Raw genomic sequence first — 18475 nt, 5'->3', positions numbered from 1 at the left:
AAGTGACCTCAACTACTCCCCCAGATTCAGCTACCTACCATGAGCGTCCCTGCTGTTAAATCCTACATCTCTATTTCCATCCTGAATGCAGACCAGCAGAACGATCCCCATCCAATCTCCTGACCACAGTATCTTACACCTCACGGTAGTTCCACCACCCGTCCTCCCTTGTTCTGAGGTCATCCTGACGCTACTGATCTCATAAGAAACTGCATTTCCCAGGCTCCCTTGCTAACTGGCTTCCATCTAGGCTTGGCCAGATGGGGTAACACTGGCAAAACGCTGAGGCAGGGCCTGTGGCTCCACCTCCCAGGTGATGGGCCCTACGGCTGTGATCGGCCTCCCAGAGGACCGGCTCATTGTGGGCCAGCTCCACTGGGTGGCCCCAGCTCCTGGGGTCCAGAGAACCATCTCTTCTCCTTGTCCCTCCACCATGAGGGTGGCAGAGGCTTCCTGCAGGTGGTAACTGTTTCACCATCCCATTTGTCTTCTCTGCAATTCCATCCCCTGGGAGCCCCATTTTCTGTTTTGTTTTGTTTTTTAATTTTATTTATTTTTGGGAGAGAGAGAGAGAGAGAGCATGAGCAAGGGAGGGGCAGAGAGGGAGACACAGAATCCAAAGCAGGCTCCAGGCCCTGAGCTGTCAGCACAGAACCTGACGTAGGGCTCAAACCCACAAACCGTGAGATCATGACCTGAGCCAAAGTCAGTCGCTTAACGGACTAAGCCACCCAGGCGCCCCAGCCCATTTCCTGTTTTAAATTCCCTCTGTTGGAAATACCTAGATCAATTTTCTTTCCTCCCGACTGGACCCTGATGGATACACTAGTTAAAGGCATCCATATTTAATCATTTAAGCCAGAAACGTACAATTTGTTTTATTCTCCTCCTTTTCATTCATGCCAGTATTTGCTACCACCCCATGTAAAGCTGGTCACAAAGTCCTGATGAGTCTGTCCCTCGAGCCCATCCCTCCCCTTCACTCCCATTCCCCTGCCTTGGTTCACAACAGTATTTCTGGTTCCAACCACTACAGCAGCCCCTCCGTTAGTCTCCCTGGCTACAGTCTGCCTGCCTGCCAGTATATCCTCCAAACTGCCAACAGACTCTTGTTTCTAATGTACATCGGATCATGACATTCCCCTGATTTAAATTTCTTGAGTGGTTCCCCACGGACTACAGCAGAGAATCAGATCTGCTCAGTTCCATAGCAGTTCCATACTTGCTGCGTATACTGTTCTATGCCTTCGCCTGCAACATAAGGCCCTCCATGCTGTCCTGTCGACCTCCTCAGCCCCATCTGTAACCATTCCCAGACACATCACCTGAACCAGCTCAAGTTCTCCTCTAAGCACACCCTGTTTCTCCGAGACTCAGGCCTCGGCACAGGCTGGGCTATCCTTCCCCCACCTGGCTATCTCACCGGCGCCTCAGTGAAGCACCTCCCCCACCCAGGATGCCCCCAACAGACCAGGCACAGAGTTGACAGCACTGTGCACACACCTCTTTCGTGGAGCTCATATCCCCACACGGTGGCTGTTTGTATCCAGACCTGCCCTTCTGCTAAACAGGGATGAAGACAGAGCTTCCTCACTCCTGTGTCCCCAGCACCCATCGGTGCCTGATGCAAAAGAGACCTTCCATGTGTGTGCGAAGTTTAGTCAAGGTAAGCTGAGGGAACAAACTAAGAGTCCAGAGTGAGGAAAGGAACGGAAGGGAGACAGCAGACAAGGGGAGGGACATGCTGGCAGGTTAAATGCACTGACCTCCCAGGCCGGGTGCTGGCTACCGCCCAGCCAGCACCTGGCTCACCCTCCCTTGCTCTGCGGACAGAGCTAGAAAAGTCCAGAGACACAGTCTTCCATCAGGGCTTTTCCCAGGAACGTTTTTAGGTAGATAAGCTTGTTCACTCAAAACATTGGGAGATGAGCATACAGTCTACGTAAATATTTCTATGTGATCTTCCTGTCACTTCTACATCCCTGGGCTGACCACATGCTCCCTTCTGTTATAAATTAACAAATTAAGCTGTAACTTTTCTACCCCCAAGGAAATCACTTTTGGTTCATCTCATTTCTACAACATGCAACTGAGGTCTCGTTGGCCCCAACAGCTGCCCATCATGTTCTGAGACCATCCCCAGATAGTTCCTAGGAACAAATTAAGAAGAACTGACCAACCCAGCCAAGGGCCCACCCCCCCGCCCCCGACCCCACCCCAGTCATAGCACAGTCACAACACTTCCTTTGTCATGGTCTCAAGCTTTCCTCTCCTGCCTTGCTGCTCAAAAGGTCACACTCCACCCAGCTGCCTTGAACCAGTGTCACAGGAGCCACCTAGTTTCCAGAGAAATATAGAATGAGGATAAAGGAAAGAGAAAGGGGAAGGCTCTCACCTCCATCAGGAGAATGTCCTTCGAGCTCTGAGCCTGTACCTTTGGATGCTGGACCTTCACAGCCACCGTCCGCCCATCATGCAGCACTGCCTTGTGGACCTGGGCCAGGGAGGCGGCCCCCAGGGGGGTGTCATCAAAGCTCATGAACAAATCATGGATCTGTCAAGAGTGGAGAGAGAATGGAGTGAATAAGATGACCCAGTTCAGTGAAAGGGGCCAAGAGGATGGGCCAGGGCCAGTGCTGCCTGATGCCCCGAAACAGACTTTCTGCTCCACCGGTTGTATGTCAACCCAGCACCTTGCCTGGGCTCCCTGCTGCCATGGAGATTCCCAGCAAGCATCTGGAGGGAGAGAGAAAACACATGTGGAGGGTGTGTCCCCATACACATGCATGGGTGCTCAGAGCACCTCCATTTAAGGCCAAAGAAGTGCTGTCTAGAATGTTCAGAATGGAGTACCGTCTGCTCATTTAATTATGCAACATTGCACCCCTGGGACTCTCATGCGCACACATAAAATCAAGAGTAAGCAGAACCAGGGCACCAGACAGCCCAAGGCAGGGATCAGATATTCCAACCAGCCAACATGGAGAGCTCAAGGGATCCCAGGCTGGAGACTCCAAACCTAACAGCTGCCTCTTGTTCCTGCCGGAGCAGCAGGCTCAACATGGGTCCTCAAGCCCCCTCTCGGCCAGTGGAGCAGAGACCCAGCAGGGACCCCAGGGCCGCACACCCCAGCCTCGCTTTTGGCCCCTACCTGCAATGCCACCCAAAGGGAGCCTTGGGCAGATCCCTTGCCCTTTGTCTATGAAATGGAACATGTACTCCTAACTTTTCTGCCTTCTCTTCTCTTCTTCCTTCCTTCCTTCCCTCTTAGAAATGCCATACCAAATTTTCCTAAAGGAAAAAAGTCTTTCTGACTTGAGTGGTCACACCTACATGGTCCAGATATGAATATTCTACCAGATGGGAAGGAGGTCCCCAAAAACCTCTTGCCAAAATGTCCAAGGCTGAAATTCTCACTCCCTCCATTTCTTTAAGTCCCTGTATAGCCTCCCAATCCTGGAAGGTCCAGACATTCTCACACACACACGTAAGTGTGCCCATGCATGCTTAGTCCCAAGGCCCTCCTTCTCATGTCCCCCAGGCTCTCACACCCATTCAGTCCTCTTGCCACCCCCCTTCTGCAGCAGGCACTCCACCCTGCCCCTCAGCCCCCTCCTCTCCTGGGGCTTCAGCAGTCAGACAGCCCATGGCCACCATCCCACCCCTCTGTTTGCTAGGCTGCACTAGTAGCTTGCTAATCTCCCTCATAAATCACTCCCTCCAGCCCTGTCATCATTTCTGTATCTTTCACGAAACTCCATCCCATTTATCAACATCCTTTGGAGGTCAAAGGTCCAGGCAACATGGGAGGGGCCCACACTTCTGTCACAGGAGATGGGTATGGATTGGCTTCCCTGTCCCCCTTCTTCTTCCTGGGTTTTTATTTGTACTCCTCCCAGTGCCTATTTACCCACCTCCTTCCCCAACCATATACTTGTCTCTTTCCCTCCCTCCTGAGTTCAAGGCTCCCTGAGGGCCAGATTCTCCCTTACATCAATCACCCCAAGTCTCCCCATACAAGAACCCTTTATTCTGGACTTGGGCTTGGATTGGGAGAATGAAAGAACCACCATCCTGTAAACCTCATCAGAACATCGGCTTCAGGTAGGCAAGGATTTTTGTCCGTCTTGTTAGCTGTCGAATTCCTTGCACTTAGAAGAGCCCCAGAACCAGTTGGTGCCAAACACATATTTGTTGAAAGACTGAATCCACTATTCTCTCCATCGGAGAGGAACTCAATCAACTCTTTCTTCCTTTTGAAATGGCTGGGCCTTCCTGCTCCCACACTCCTACTAATCCAAAATCCTCAAATGTAAAAGCACATGTCCTGTATGGAATTTACCTAGGTGGACTCCCCCTGTTACTCTAGGGCAGGTATGAGAGACCCCAGCCTGGTCGATCAGAACCCTGAATACCCTGGGTCACACTGACTGGTTCAGAGATGGACAGGTGACCCAACTGATCCAATCAGACTCAACTGTTTTACTTCTGTTTGAACTGTAGGAGAAGGGATTTTTTTCTTTCTGCTGAACTTGAACGTAAAAATTGAACTTGAAGTCTGGAGCTATCAGGAATCTCAATAGCAAAAAGAAGAAAGCAGAGACAAGAGATAGTGAATGCATGGTTGAGCCCCTTGATCTAGCCATGCCTGAATACCCACCCTATAATTCCTTTTTCTGCTTAAGTCAGTTTGAGTTGTTTTCTGTCACATAGGACTAGAGGGGCTCTGATATTTCTTGGGCCCCATCTGGGGTAGATGAAAGAAACATGAGCATGGTGCCCAGCACCCCCAAGAGGCTCAGTAAACGCGAGTTCCATGGCCTCCCCTCTCTCCTCTCCTCGGTGGCCTCTTGCTGGGACAGGGATCCAGGAATAGAAGGGAGGGAGAGCTTCAGCAATATTCCTGGCCATTACATAATGAAATCAACAACAACTTCCTTTAGAAACCCTCTGGCTGTTCCTAAAGGAGCACCAAGGAGAACGTTTTCTGGAGCATTTCTGTGAACTCAGACCCTCATCTCCCAGGCAGCTGGAACGGCCCCATCTTCCCACTGCAAAGGGACTTGGGGGTCATCTGACCCCACTCCCCACCCCAAGCCTCCACCTGGCTTCCTGGGAACATTTGCTCATTTTCTAAGGACAGCCAGTCTTCAAATCAGTGTCATTGTGGGGACGCTGCAGAGTCATTGCAACTGAAGAGTGACATGGCATCACTAGGGCTGTGTGGCAAGAACAGCTGCCAGGAGCACTCCAGGGAGAGGTGAAGGGAGGAAAGGGCTGAGGCAAGCATATCCCAATCTCCAGGGGGAAAGGAAGCCTGGCCCACCATCTCCCCAGGGAACAAGATGGGGTCCTCCCACAATCCCCTGCCCCTACCAGGGGATGCACGGGGTCCAGAGCTTAGGATACCACCCAAACTCAGGTGCCTCAACTCAGCACCCTGAACAAGGCCCAGCTGTGAGGACCTGCCCTAATCCCCAATTTGACCGATGGAGGCAAAGAGAGGCATGGGGAATGAAGAGGCACCACTCACTCTGCACAGGGAACCTGCTGGGCACATCCCCTCCTCACCCCACCCCTGCCCACCCACCACCTCCCAGGGCCCCTGCAGCCATCCTTTCCCCTCTATCAGGAACCAAGTCACACACCCACACCCTCCTGTGCTTACACACACACACACACACACACACACACACACACACACACACACAAAATTGATTGCTAGTGAATGTTCCTAGCTGGCTTACAAAAAAGGTAATTAAAGATTGGTGCTACAGCCTGTAATTAAATATGAATAAAGTATCTCTAAATGGAACCTGATTCAAAGTATTCAGTGCAAGTACTTTGTGCTGATAGATAGTAAGGAAAAATAGACACTGTCCCGAAAGCAGAATTACGCCCCCCACGTGGCTGACACAAACACCACCCCCTCCAGTCAGGCCCCGGCCCCCAGCCCTCTGAGCAGAAAGCCATTAGCGGAGGCCAACGGCAGCATGCACAGCAATTAGAGTGGAGCGGGGCCCTGAGCTGCCTCAGTCCCTCACACAAACCTGTCTCCCCTTCTAGGGCTTTCTTTCCCTCGCTCCTCTTTCTTTCCTGGGGGTCTGGCAGCAAAATCAATTAAGTAAGACAACTGCATTTTAAAATGACGAGCTGTGCTTTTTAATTACTGTCAGCCCATGATTCAAATATACTGATGTCCCTGTCTAGAAAAGGAAAAATAATCAGGAAAAAAGTTTCTCTAGCTTTGTATTATCTGGTTTTTCAGGGTACGTGTGTGTGTGTATGTGTATGTGTGTGCGTGCAAATGTAAGGGGCGGTGTTTGGTTTTTTATGAGCAGAAAACATCAGAAGGGCAAGAAGAAATGTGTCTTCCCCCACAGGCTCAGGTTAAGACTTCAGCGGGCTGGCATCAGCTGGGGTCCAGGAAACTGAGGCCACATGACATCATACCCAGGTACAGGACAGAGTATGAGACTCTCTGGGAAGTTAGGTCTGCAGATTCTCATGAAGCCAGTTTTCTGGATAAATGTTTCCAAAATGCCACACTGGGCAGCCAAGCACTGGCCAGGGTCCTCATTTCACCCAAAATAAGGTAAGAGGGTGAGGATCTTCTGTAAACACCATAGTAGGACTCCTGGGGAGGAGTTTCACATAAGTCTCTCAGCCGGCCAGCCTCAGGCCCCTCACCAGCCACAGGAAGGGGGATGTCCTGGATTTTCCAAGATGGCCCAAATTCAAATATCCCATCCTGGCGACCCCATAGTCATGCACATCGGACCTATTCTGGATTTACTACATCAAACTACATTGACCTAAGATAATGCCAACAAATCGAACAAACCCACAACTGGCTGGCTCCGGTTGAAGACAGGAGCTTGCCTCAAAGCAGGCAAGTCCAGGCCTAGCTGCCAAGGCCAAGCAGCTCCCACTTAGGAGTTGGGAAGACTGCCCAGGGCACCTGGGGAAGGTTACCATGGCATCAGCAGCAAACAACATCTGGATCTCGAGGTCTAGAGATGCCCCCCTCCCCGTGCCTGGCTGGGTGCCAGCAGCCATCCACTACAGTCTGATGAGGAGAGGGACAAGTCCCTGTACTAATGGAGTAGCTGGAGTGAACCTAGCCCACCCTGAGCCTGCGGCAGACAAGACAGGCCCAGCTACCAAGGACTCTGCAAAGCACAGACTGCCTTGAACAGAAAACCCACCATCACATCCTATATGCCGTTGCTTAAAACCCACCCTCTTGTCACCGTTTCTCAGGGACCTTCCTCTTGTCACCATTTCCCAGGGACCTGCCCCAGGCATGCCTCCATCTCACAGTCACCCTGTTGGCTGATACCCCACTTTGCTGCAATTCCTTCTCCCCGTTAAACATGCCTGGTTTATATCCCACCTGTTTAGGGTCATTCCTGCACCTTGTAAGTAACACATGATGCTGACAGCAAATAGGTGGCACATGGTCCTCTCATTCCCCCTGCAGTGGTTTTAAAATAAGTCCACAGGTACTTAACAACTCCTCCCTTTGAGAGGTGCAGCCTACTGCCCACCCACCTCCGAGTGTGAGCTAGACTCGTGACCTGGCATATGGAGGAAATTAGTGCATGCCTTCTTAGACATCACCAGACATCCTTCCTGTCCTTTCCCGGAGAGCGTGCTCTTGGGAAAGCGAGCTGCCATGTCATGAGGACACTCAAGCAGCCTGTGGAGAGGTCCATGGGGTAAGGAACCAAGGCCTCCTGTCCACAGTGAACCATCCTGGAAGCAGATTCTCCTTCCCCACTCATGCCTTCAGATGACTGCAGCCCTCACCAACACCCTGCCTATACCTCACAGAGAGTCTGAGCCAGAAGCATCCAGTAAGGTCCTCCCAAATTCCTAACCCACAGAAACTGCAACATATCAAATGTTTGTTGTTGGGGGGTAATCTGTTATGCAGTAATAGCTGACTAATAAGCCTCAAGCATACTCATGCCAGATATCACTAATCAATCACAGCATTCATTTCTTCTGGGCACAGATGATGCCTCAGAATCTCTCTCAACACAGTATTCCAGGAAGCCACTACCAACAGATCAGAATTAATATAGGAAACGAAATCAATCTGCCATTCCTTAGCTAAAGTCAGTCAGTCAATCAGCAAATACTTACCTGCAGGCCTGCCACATGACAGAAACCATCCTAGGTACATAAACCAACAAAACAGACACCACCTCTCACCATGAGGAGGTCTCAGTCTGCAGAATAAGGCAACAGCCCCAAGGAAACATACTTGCTTTTTTTAAAAAAAAATTTTTTTTTAATGTTTATTTTTGAGAGAGAGCTCAAGCAGGGGAGGTGCAAAGAGAGAGGGGGACAGAGGATACGAAGCAGGCTCTATGCTGACAGCAGTGAGCCCGATGCAGGGCTCGATCCCATGAATCATGAGATCATGACCTGAGCTGGAGTCGGAGGCTCAACCAACTGAGCCACCCAGGCGCTCCATACTTGCTTTTTAGCAGGGCCTGCTGGAGGCAGTGCTCCCTGCCCAGTACCAATTCACCCAATCCTGATGGGACTTTCTGGCAAGGTAAGAGGAGACTTCTGATATCACTATGTAGACCCTGGGGGGGTCAAGGGAGAGGTCAAGGCATCCAAATGTCTCTTCCTCCCCACTCAGTGGCTGCCCTAACTCAAGCCAGGAATACCCCCACCCCCAGCTTCCCAGACAGAGCAATTTATTATAATAAAAATAATAATGACAATAACAGCTCAAGGACACATAGTCCCTGTATTCCATGGAATCTGTGTTCCTTCTGGAGTTTTGAAAGATCAAACTGTCGGTTCTGCAGAGCCATTAACTATTGCTACTGCCTAGCTGGGAAGAAAGAACGAAGGCTCAGCGGCAGCACCTGAGGCCTTTCTTGACAAGGGCCAACCCCAGGAATTACCCAACAGTGGTGCTGTCTAAATTTGCACGAGGAGGCTGGCACAACACTCAACCCTTACCAGTTTGCTAAAGAGCCTCTAGGTATAAGACAATCGTCCACCTGACTCTGCCAAGGGCATCACAGTCCCGACCAAGCTTCTATCCTCCCAAAGAATGGTAACAAACAGCTGACCGAGAAGTATGAAGCCAGGAGCAGTCATACCCTACGGCTGCAGGTGTGTTCCCTGGGGATGCCCACCAGCTGGCCAGGACAGTGAGTCCTGAGAGGCAACAGGGCACAGTAATTCCAATGCAAGGTCTGGAATTGTAGGCTGGAATTAGCCAGTGCAAACCCAATCATAGGCTGCAAGGCGCTGCCCACACTCAAATTCTGGCTCCATGGTGCACCAGCTTGGGTAATTATACAACCCATCTGTACCTCAGTTTCCTCATCTGTGAAATGGGAATTTTAGTACCTACCTCAGAGTTGTTGTGTGAAACAACACACGTAAAGGATCTAGAATAGAGCCTACAGAAGACCCCCAATAATGGGTGCCCTATATAATGCCTCCACGAAGAGGACAGAGTGGTATATGAGGAGGGCACTAGACAAAGAGTTAGCAATTCTAGGCTCTCAGTTCTGTTCTGTCAGTGAGTAAAAGCGACTGTCTTCATTCACCCAGAGACTGTAATGGCCTCCTGACTGGTCCACTCACTTGCATTCCTTTCTCCTCCAATCTATCCACCCCATGCAGCTAAAGTGCGTTTTCCAAACATAAGCTGATCATGTCACTTCTCTTTGTTTAAACCACATCGCCAGCTTCCCAGAGCCAAAATCCTTAACACAATCCAGAGTCTGATTCTGCCCCATCTCCTCCCCCTGCCCCCAGAGCTCTCTCTGTCCTGCCCAGATAGCCTTTTTCAATCACCAGCACACTCCCTCCCTTCCCACTGCAGGGCCTTTGCATATGCTGTCGTCGTTGCCCAAAAGGCTCCCCTTTCTGCTCCTCATCAAAGTAACTCCTACTCATCCTCCAAAGCACAGCTCAACTGTCATTTCTTCAGGGAAGCCTCCCTGTGTATATCCTCAGAATTCAGGGTGCCCTTCTAGAGAGCAATTAACATAGCTGCATTCTACCTCGATTTGTATTTGCTTAATCTCCCTCTTTCCTTCTAAATGACAGACTTCTTCCACTTTTGCTCAATACTGTATCCAAAGCACCTGACACATAATTAGTATTCAATAAATATTTCTTAATGAATGCATGAGGTTCAACTTTCCCTATCCTCTTCCTGGTGGGGGGACTTTGGGCCTTCCAGCTGACCGGGGGGAGCTAAAACATCTCCCAGAGGCGGCTACCGTTCCTCCAAAGTAGCTGAGGGAGGCTCGCTGGTGCTGGGCACTTCGAGAGCCGCGGGTGGAGGGACTCTATGGAAATGTTGTGATAATAATGATTAATAAAAAGCAGATAAACACCCAGTGTGGTTGGCCAGCCTGGGAAGCCATCCATTAGATCTGTCATTCATTAGAGGTGGGGGTGGGGGCAGTCCAATCAGATCTCTTCAGCTTAAGCAAACCTTCTGTAAATTGCAGGCTGCAGGCGCTGACATTTGATGAATTATTCTTCATAATCCACCGTTGGCTGTCATAAATCTAATCTTTCAACGTTCCCCATCTTAATAACTTGTACAGCCTCACAGGGTGACATGTCTATGTCTCTGCCTATGACAGAGATCTCTGGGATAGAAGAGATTGTGCAGTACAAGGTGCACTATGAAGCCAGGACCTCCACAGCCCGGGCCCAGCCCAGGTAGGTATCCGCAGGGTGACCACAGTATAGAAGCAGTGAGGCAGTGAGCCATCCTTGGAGCCATGGGGTGTCTGGGAGCCAAGTGCTTGTACCCCATCACAGGGCTGAGAGCCAGGTGGAGTCAGGAGCTCAGCCCCAAGAATCAGGCAGACAGCTCTACCCCCTCTACTACAACCTACCCACATGAGGACTCAGCATCTCCTCCTTGAACTTGAGCTTGGTTTGGTATAGGGATGTCAGAACATCTTTGGTCACAGGGACTAAATGCTCAACCATGGGTACTTCCTTACCGCTGCATAATGTCCGTTGCCCTCAAAGTGCTCTCAACCTTCTCTCGAGGTTAGGAAGAAGAGATATAATTGCGCCCACTTTATAGAGAGGAATATATTGGCTAAAGGTCTTTTGTTTATTCATCCATCAAATGTTTAAGTGACTAATATAAGCAGGGCACTGTGCTAGTCACCAGGGACTTAATGGGAACTGGGTCCAAATCAGGTACAGCCACCACCCTCTGGAGTCACTACTGGAACCTGAAGTGGTGAGACAGGAATTAATGAAGTCATCAAAAATAAAGGTAAATGGCCAACTCTGATAAGTGCTACAAAGGGAGAGGTAGCTGACCATAGAAGCTGTGTTCAGAGGATTAAACCTATCAGGGAAGGCTTCTAGGAGGAGGTGACAAAGACCTGAGATCTGAAGGATAAGGAGCCAGTTCAACTGGATGAAAGAAAGAGCCATCTAGACAAAGAGAAGGACTTGTGCGAACCCTACAAAGGGGAATAAGACACAGTGACATGAGAGCCAGGAAGGAGGTGGCCAACAACTCCCAACCCAGAATCCAGGCTGCCTTGGGCCCCCTGGGTCTTCCCCTGGCAAAGTCCTTAACTACAGCTCATGCCTGCAATGGAGAAAAAAGCCTGGACTCTGTGGTTCACACGCATTTCTGGTGAGGTCCCAGGACTTCTAAAACCTGATGGGCTCAGTCTCCTAAAACTCCAAAGGCCTTTTTCCAATAACCTTTAGATGTTCCTATACCCAAAAAGTAAGGAAGAGAAGAAATAAAGCACAGACATCCTTGCTCACAGTGGCAATAGTTGCTGTCAGGAAAGACCTCCTTAGCCTTTGGGAGGTGGCAAAATGCCACATGGCAAAAGAGCTAAGGTATGTCCCTATGCCTCAGAGCCCCAATAAGAGAGCTCAGGTACCAAAGTCCTTGAGATCGGAGCACGTTCCACCCAGTAAGAAGTCTTCCAGATGTGCTCTGCATGTGACAGCAGCAGTGCCCAGGGATTTTTTAAAGGAAGGCAAACCCAGACTTTCAGGATCTACCAGGAAGAGAAAGCCCACATTTTGGGGAAACCACATACATTCCTGGCTGACCCCAGCGAAGCAGACTGTAAAGAACATCAGCTCTGAGGTCAGCAGCCCTACCTGCCAACATCTAGCCATGTGACCTTGGGCAGTGCTTAGCTCCACTACCATTCTGCAAAATGGGAGTGATAATAACAACACCTATTTTGCAAGGGAATTCTAAGTGTTAAAGGACACTCTGCATCTAGAACAGAGGACAGCAAACGATAGCCCGTGGGCCAAATCCAGGTCAATGCCGGTTGTTTTTTTTGTGTTGTTTTGGTTTTTTCTACAGCTTACCAGCTAAGAATCCTTTTTTATATTTTTAAATGCTTGGAAAACCCAAAAGAATAATATTTTGTGATATATGAAAACAATATGAATTTTGATTTCAGTATCCTTAAGTGAAGTTTGACTGGGACACGGCACACCCATTCACTACACGTTGTGGCGGCTCCCATGCTGCCATGGCAGAGGTAAGCAGTTGTGACAGAGACTGCCTGGCCTGCAAAACCTAAAATATTTACTAGCTGGCCCTAGGGTGGGCAGAAAAACAACCCCTCCCCCCCAAAGATGTCCATGTCCCAGTCCCCAGTAGTGTGATTAGGTTAAGGATCTTCAGATGGGGAGAGCATCCTGGATTACCATGTGGGCCCAATGTAATCACAGGGTCCTTATAAAAGGGAGGTGGAAGGGTCAGAGTCAGAGCAGGAACTATGACAAAGGAAGTCCAGATAAAAGGGAGAGAGACTGAAAGACGTCACACTGGTGGCTGTGACGAAGAAGGAGCCATAAGCCAAGGAATGCAGGCAGCTTCTAGAAGCTGGACAAGGCAAGAGATTCCTCCCTAGAGCCGCTCGGAGGAATGCAGCACAGCCAACACTGGAATTTTAGGTTTTCTGAGCCACAGAACAGTAAAATAATACATGTGTATTGTTTTAAGCCACTAAATTCACACTAATTTGTTACAGCAGCACTAGGACCCTAACCCAGGCCTCTACGGAAAAAGTTTGCTGACCTCTGATGCAGCGCATTAGCCTAACACTCTCAGTACAGCAGTTTCATCCTTTTGTATTTCCCAGGGCGGTGCCGAGGCTAGAGAGCTGGGGGGGTGAGACAGGAGCTGCCCTGGCAGTGTGGAAACACAGGTCACATGTGAAGCCCAAGCTGAGGCACCAAGAGGACACATCATGACTCTGGTTCTGTGCCAGGCAACACCCAGAACCGGTCCTGTTCCCCCACACTGGGGCAAGGGGCCCTCTGCTCCCCCCACTGCCACATACACGCTATTCCGGCCCAATCCTAAAACCAGCCTGGCTGAAAGGATAGCCTCCCCTCCTCCCAAGAAGTTCAGTTTGCTTTTGCTCACAAGAAACCACCAGTCATCAGCTCACACCAAAAACCGAAGAGCAGCGGGGGCCTGGGGAGACTTATTCCAATAAATAAGCAGGAGGCACTCCAGTTGTTGAAGTAACAGCCTCTCCTATAAACCCGGCTATGGGGAGACACACAGACACACACACACACACACACACACGCACGCACGCACACACTTAGACCTCTCCTTAGATCAGGGTGCTGATGACTTTTTTTTAAGTCTGGAAATCAGGAACCCAGGGCTGGGCGCAACCTCTCAATGCTAGACCCCAAATCACTTAGTCCCCCATGGACCCTCCACCAACTCTCTGACCACCGACTCTTAAGGAGAGAGGGGGCTACTGTGCAAAGCCCAGCCCCGCAGAAAAATCCTTCCCCAAACTGCCAGCAGGGTGACCTGCCGATACTGCCCCACCAGCCCTCTCAGCACCATGTCTGTTCTCAGACAGCCCCCAGTGTTCTTACCAGAGCCCTTGGAACTGCTAGTGGCCCTCCCTGCCCCTCAGCCCCTCCCCATTTAATTCTTCCTTGAGTCCTGCTGATTCAGTCTCCAAATTATGTCTGTCCACTCCTCCTCTGTCACTCTTGCCCAAATGACCACAGTGCCTTGTAACTCTCTCCCAGTTCCACCCCTGGCCCCAAGTAGCCACTGAGGACTGGACTGTGCCACTCTCTGCACAGAGCCCTTCAGTGGCTACCAACCACGGATCTCCTGAAAGTGCCTCACACACGTCTCCAGCCACATCTCTTGGTGTCTCTCTGCCCTGCCGCCACCACCCCTTTTCTGTCCCCACACAGATCCATGCTCTTTCCTACCCAAGGGCCTCTGCATTCTCTGTTCTCTCTGTCCTACCCTCCTTCCCCTAATTATCCCTGGTCCCAGCTTAATTGCCACTGAGTCCTTGGAAAGACCCCTTCCCCAGACCCCCCAATTCAGAGCACCCTATGCTTTTCTCTCGTGGCGTTCATCACAAGGGTCATTAAGTTTTTATTCTTGTGATCGCTTGTTTAACATCCGCTGCTCCCCTACAACTAGAGCCTAAGCACCAGGACAGCAGCTTGTTCAGCCATACAACCTCCAGCACACACACGACAAAAGCTCAATAAACATTGGCTGAGCCAATAAATGAACAAATGGCTGGTGAAGGCTGCAGAGGGTCCAGACACACGACTGTGGGATGACCAAGCCGTCCAAGCCGAGCACCTGCCCCTCACCCAGCCCAGGGCCCCACGTTTCCAGCCACAGGCCCCTCGGGTCTCACTCTGGCTTCAGGCACCTCCCCAAGGACGACATCCTTAGTTCAGGCCACTCCACCTGCCCAAAATGCCCTCTCCGGGCTTTTGTGTTTGTTCTCCTTCTGAGAACACTCAAGTCCTACTCAGGTTTTGTCTTCTCCAGAAGACCCCAATTCACCCCTCTCTGCGGCCCCATTTGTGGATTCCAAGGACACTTCTAAAAGCGGTAACCCAAACCTCAGGTGACTTTCATCTCATCCTGACCTCCTGCTGAGCTATGTCTCTAGTGCATTCTGTACCTAAGCTCCTGAGCTGTCAGAGTTGTGTGATGAGTCAGTAACTCAACAAGAGCGGCTACACAGCACCTTCCTGACTCTCCCGCCTCGGTTGTACTTCCGTGCAAAGATTTCTACCCTCTGAGCAAGTAAACTGGGGTTCCCATCCCACCTCTGCCACCTACCAGGCCCATGACCTTAGGGAAGACGCTCAGCTTCTCTGGGTCTAAACTGCTCACTTTTACAAGTGAGGGGGGTGTTGGGGTACTTGGTCCCTGACGACTTTCCTGATTCTGTGATCCTGTAACTCTTACTTTCCCATGCTGCACTCCCATGATTGTGCCCCAGCCCACACCAGCCTCCTTCCACACACACGCTCCAACCTGGCTGTCCACCTGGAGTCAGCTGACCCTTCCCAGTGACACACAGAGGTGCACTCACACACAAGGAGCCACCTCCAAAGTGTCACAGGCAAGGCCACTGACGGGCTCTCCTTGAAGCAGGGCCCCCCACGCAGAAACCACCCAGGAAGCCTAACCTAGGACATCGGCTTGCTCCTGAAGCCCCATGAATAAAGAAGCAGGCACAGCTGGCCTATTCATAATCAGCATAAAAAATTGATTAGCCCTTTCCAGATTAAACATTATTGTTTCAACGACGAACATAAATCAGCCAGACGTGGATGGCTTGCTTCTCTCTGCCACCAAGGAGCTGCGGCAGGTAGACAGTGCGTGGGGCCCCGGGGCAGTAGGAGGAGATTAGGGGTCCTCCCTAGAGAAGGGCCCGGCTCTCAGGAAGTACAAGGGAGAGCAGACCACTCCTCACCCCCGTCACCAGCCCCCCACCTGCAAGCACAGAGGGGCAGCACCTTTTCCAGAGGAGAAGGAGAAGGACCAAACAACCTCACTGCATGCTTCTCAGGGCACCTCCTCAGCCATCTGATTGGTGAGGCAACACAGCACCAGGGCCAGCCTGGGGCTGAAGGCAAGGTGGCAGGCTAGTGTGCCGGTAGGGGAAAGAGCGTGGCCCTCAGAAGCAGGCTGGGTCTCACAGGCCCTTTGGCGTGTGTAGCAGCAGCCTGTGTAACTGAAGCACGTATGTCCCTCCCGTCAGAGACACTCAGGTTCCATTCCCAGCTGAGCCGCTGTCCTGCTATGTGATCCTGAGTAAGTCACTTAGTATGTCTGAACCTTATTTTTTACATCTGGGAAGAATGGGGAGAGGGATACCTGACTGGCTGAGCTTCTGTGAGGACTAAAATGAGACTGTGTGTTTGAAACATCTAAACACATGTTAGGGAAGGAGAAAACGGTAAAGAAACAGTTCCTTGACCTGCTGGGGCTCCCCATCCATCTGTCCCACCTCCCACTCAGGAATTCTGGGAGAAATCATAAACTGCTAGGACACAAAACCTGGGGAGGCCCAGGTCCCCTTATAAGGAGCAACAGAACGCAGGGGTCAGGACCTTGGTTTCTGGAGTCAGGCCTGGTTTTGCTCCTGACTCAGCCTTGGATTTCTGTGCAACCTCAGACACATGACTCAACCTCTCTGGCCTCGGCTTACTCGTCAGTAAAATGGAGATAATAGTACTCTCGCAGGGCAACTGTGGGGATTATAGGAGAGGGCACTGCACAGTACCTGCAGTGCCCGCCGATTCCTTCCCATACTACCCCCTGCTCCCTGCTATACTTTCAGTATTTGCATCTGAGCCAGAGAGGGCTCTTTCTCCATAGCTGCAGGAATTAACGGCCCTCGGGAGCAACCATCACCATGAAGTTAGGATGCTGGGGTCTAAACACCCAACCTTCTCTCTTGGCCCTGGAGTGGGATGACTTTTTTTAATTTTTATTTATTTTTATTTTAAATAGAGAGGAGGAAAGAGTGCACACAAGCAGCAGAGAAGAGCAGAGGGAAAGAGAGAGAGAGAACCCCAAGCAGGCTCCACACTCAGCAAGGAGCCTGATGTAAGGCTTGATCCCACGACCCCGGGATCACAACCTGAACTGAAATCAAGAGTCAGACACTCAGTCAACTGAGGGGTGGGATGATCTTAAGGTGAATGTTTGCCACTATTTCCCAGTGTCCCCACAGCTAGTTTAAGGGCACACAGTCACTGGCTGCCTTCTCTTCCCTGAACCATGTTCCTACTTCCCTACTGGCTGCACCCGACCTTCCCACAAAACCACTTCCACCAGAATCCTTTCCTCGGAGTCATCTTCTGGGAGTGCCCAATCAGGATGGGAACCCAGTTGAAGTTGATGATTATGTGCCTTCTAAGGCAGTGCAGGACCTGGGGTTCAAATCACTGCTTCTGCCCCAGCCATCAGCAGTACAGACAATCCTCTGGCTCACTTGGACGTAAGGACAAGGCATCAGAACCACAGCAATCACATCCACCCTGCCCATACTGCCAACCTTAGCCCCGAACAGCCTGCAAGAGGAGACCCACTCCCCCTCCCTGGAGAGGAAGGGAAGGCCACAAGTTCTATTCAAGGAGAAGATGAGGGCCCTGCGGTCTGTCTGGCAGTCCCAGAAGGCATAGGGTCATCTGTCAGGGAAGCTCCTTCAAGAGCAGTGGCTGTGGCAATGATTCTCTGGCTTGTGGCCTCCTGACCCACGGCCCAGCCTGGGACGCTCACACTGAGCTTCCAGGAGATGGCAAGGGGAGAAAAAGTGGCCATGCCCCAGCTCTGGGAGACAACTAACATAGCCTCACAAAAGGGAGAGTTCACCTTTACCAGATGTGGAAGAAGAAAAAGGCCTCCATGCACAGCTCCTGCCTTGTACCCCTCAAGCCATCCTGCACGATTGGCTGACTCTGCCCGAAATCAGCCGTGGAGGCCTGCACACTCATGCACATGCACATGGAAACTATTAGTTGATATGACTTAACACAGGTTCTAAGACCTGGGGCCTGCGGTGACTCCCCAAAGCCTGCACATCAAGATCTAACACCCGTACGCACTCTGTTGCCCCCCAGAAACCAGGCCCTCCCCAGGGATAGCAGATGCATAGCAAGAGGGGTGGGCCAACACAGTGGGGTGGCCAACTGTGAGCCAACACAGTTCAAAACTGGTTCCACCTACTTTAAGCTATGAGACTGTGGCTGTTACTTAACCTGTCAGGGCTTCTGCTTCCTCATTTGGAAAACTGGAATGGCCAAATCTACCAACCTTGCAGGGTTAGAAACTGTATCTGTAAAACATCCAGGCATGTGTGCTACACAGCACATACCACACAAACAGAAACTCTAACATCATCATCCGTGGACATGAACATATTTTACACCATGTTCTGCCTTGCTGCTTCCCACCCCACCCCACCGGTCACCTTGGGGTTTAAATGAGAGGGATGACATCTTCTCATGGACCCCACCTCCTCTAACCTCAGTGATTTGGTCAGAGAATGGACATCTGTATTTGTTTCTCAAGGCTACCATAACAAATCACCACGAATGCGGTGGCTTAAAACAACAGAAATATACTGTGTTACAGTTCTGGGGGTTAGAAGTCTGAAAT

The 18475-nt window shown here is 50.8% G+C and overlaps 1 protein-coding gene across 4 annotated transcripts in view; it reads right to left on the bottom strand.

The window, feature by feature from the left end:
* ADCK1 (aarF domain containing kinase 1) overlaps nt 1–18475 on the bottom strand; it is a 149327-nt gene that overhangs the window by 40140 nt on the left and 90712 nt on the right. For all 4 annotated transcript variants that reach the window (XM_042990239.1, XM_007095005.2, XM_042990240.1 and 1 more), the window contains one exon: nt 2396–2554. In XM_042990239.1, coding sequence (XP_042846173.1) covers nt 2396–2554 — 159 coding nt within the window. The remainder of the gene's footprint in view (nt 1–2395; nt 2555–18475) is intronic.

Source organism: Panthera tigris, chromosome B3, assembly GCF_018350195.1.
Source record: "Panthera tigris isolate Pti1 chromosome B3, P.tigris_Pti1_mat1.1, whole genome shotgun sequence".
In the NCBI taxonomy this organism is placed as follows: Eukaryota; Metazoa; Chordata; class Mammalia; order Carnivora; family Felidae; genus Panthera; species Panthera tigris.
The sequence above is the reverse complement of the archived record's forward strand: the minus strand, read 5'-3'. Positions and strand labels throughout refer to the sequence as shown.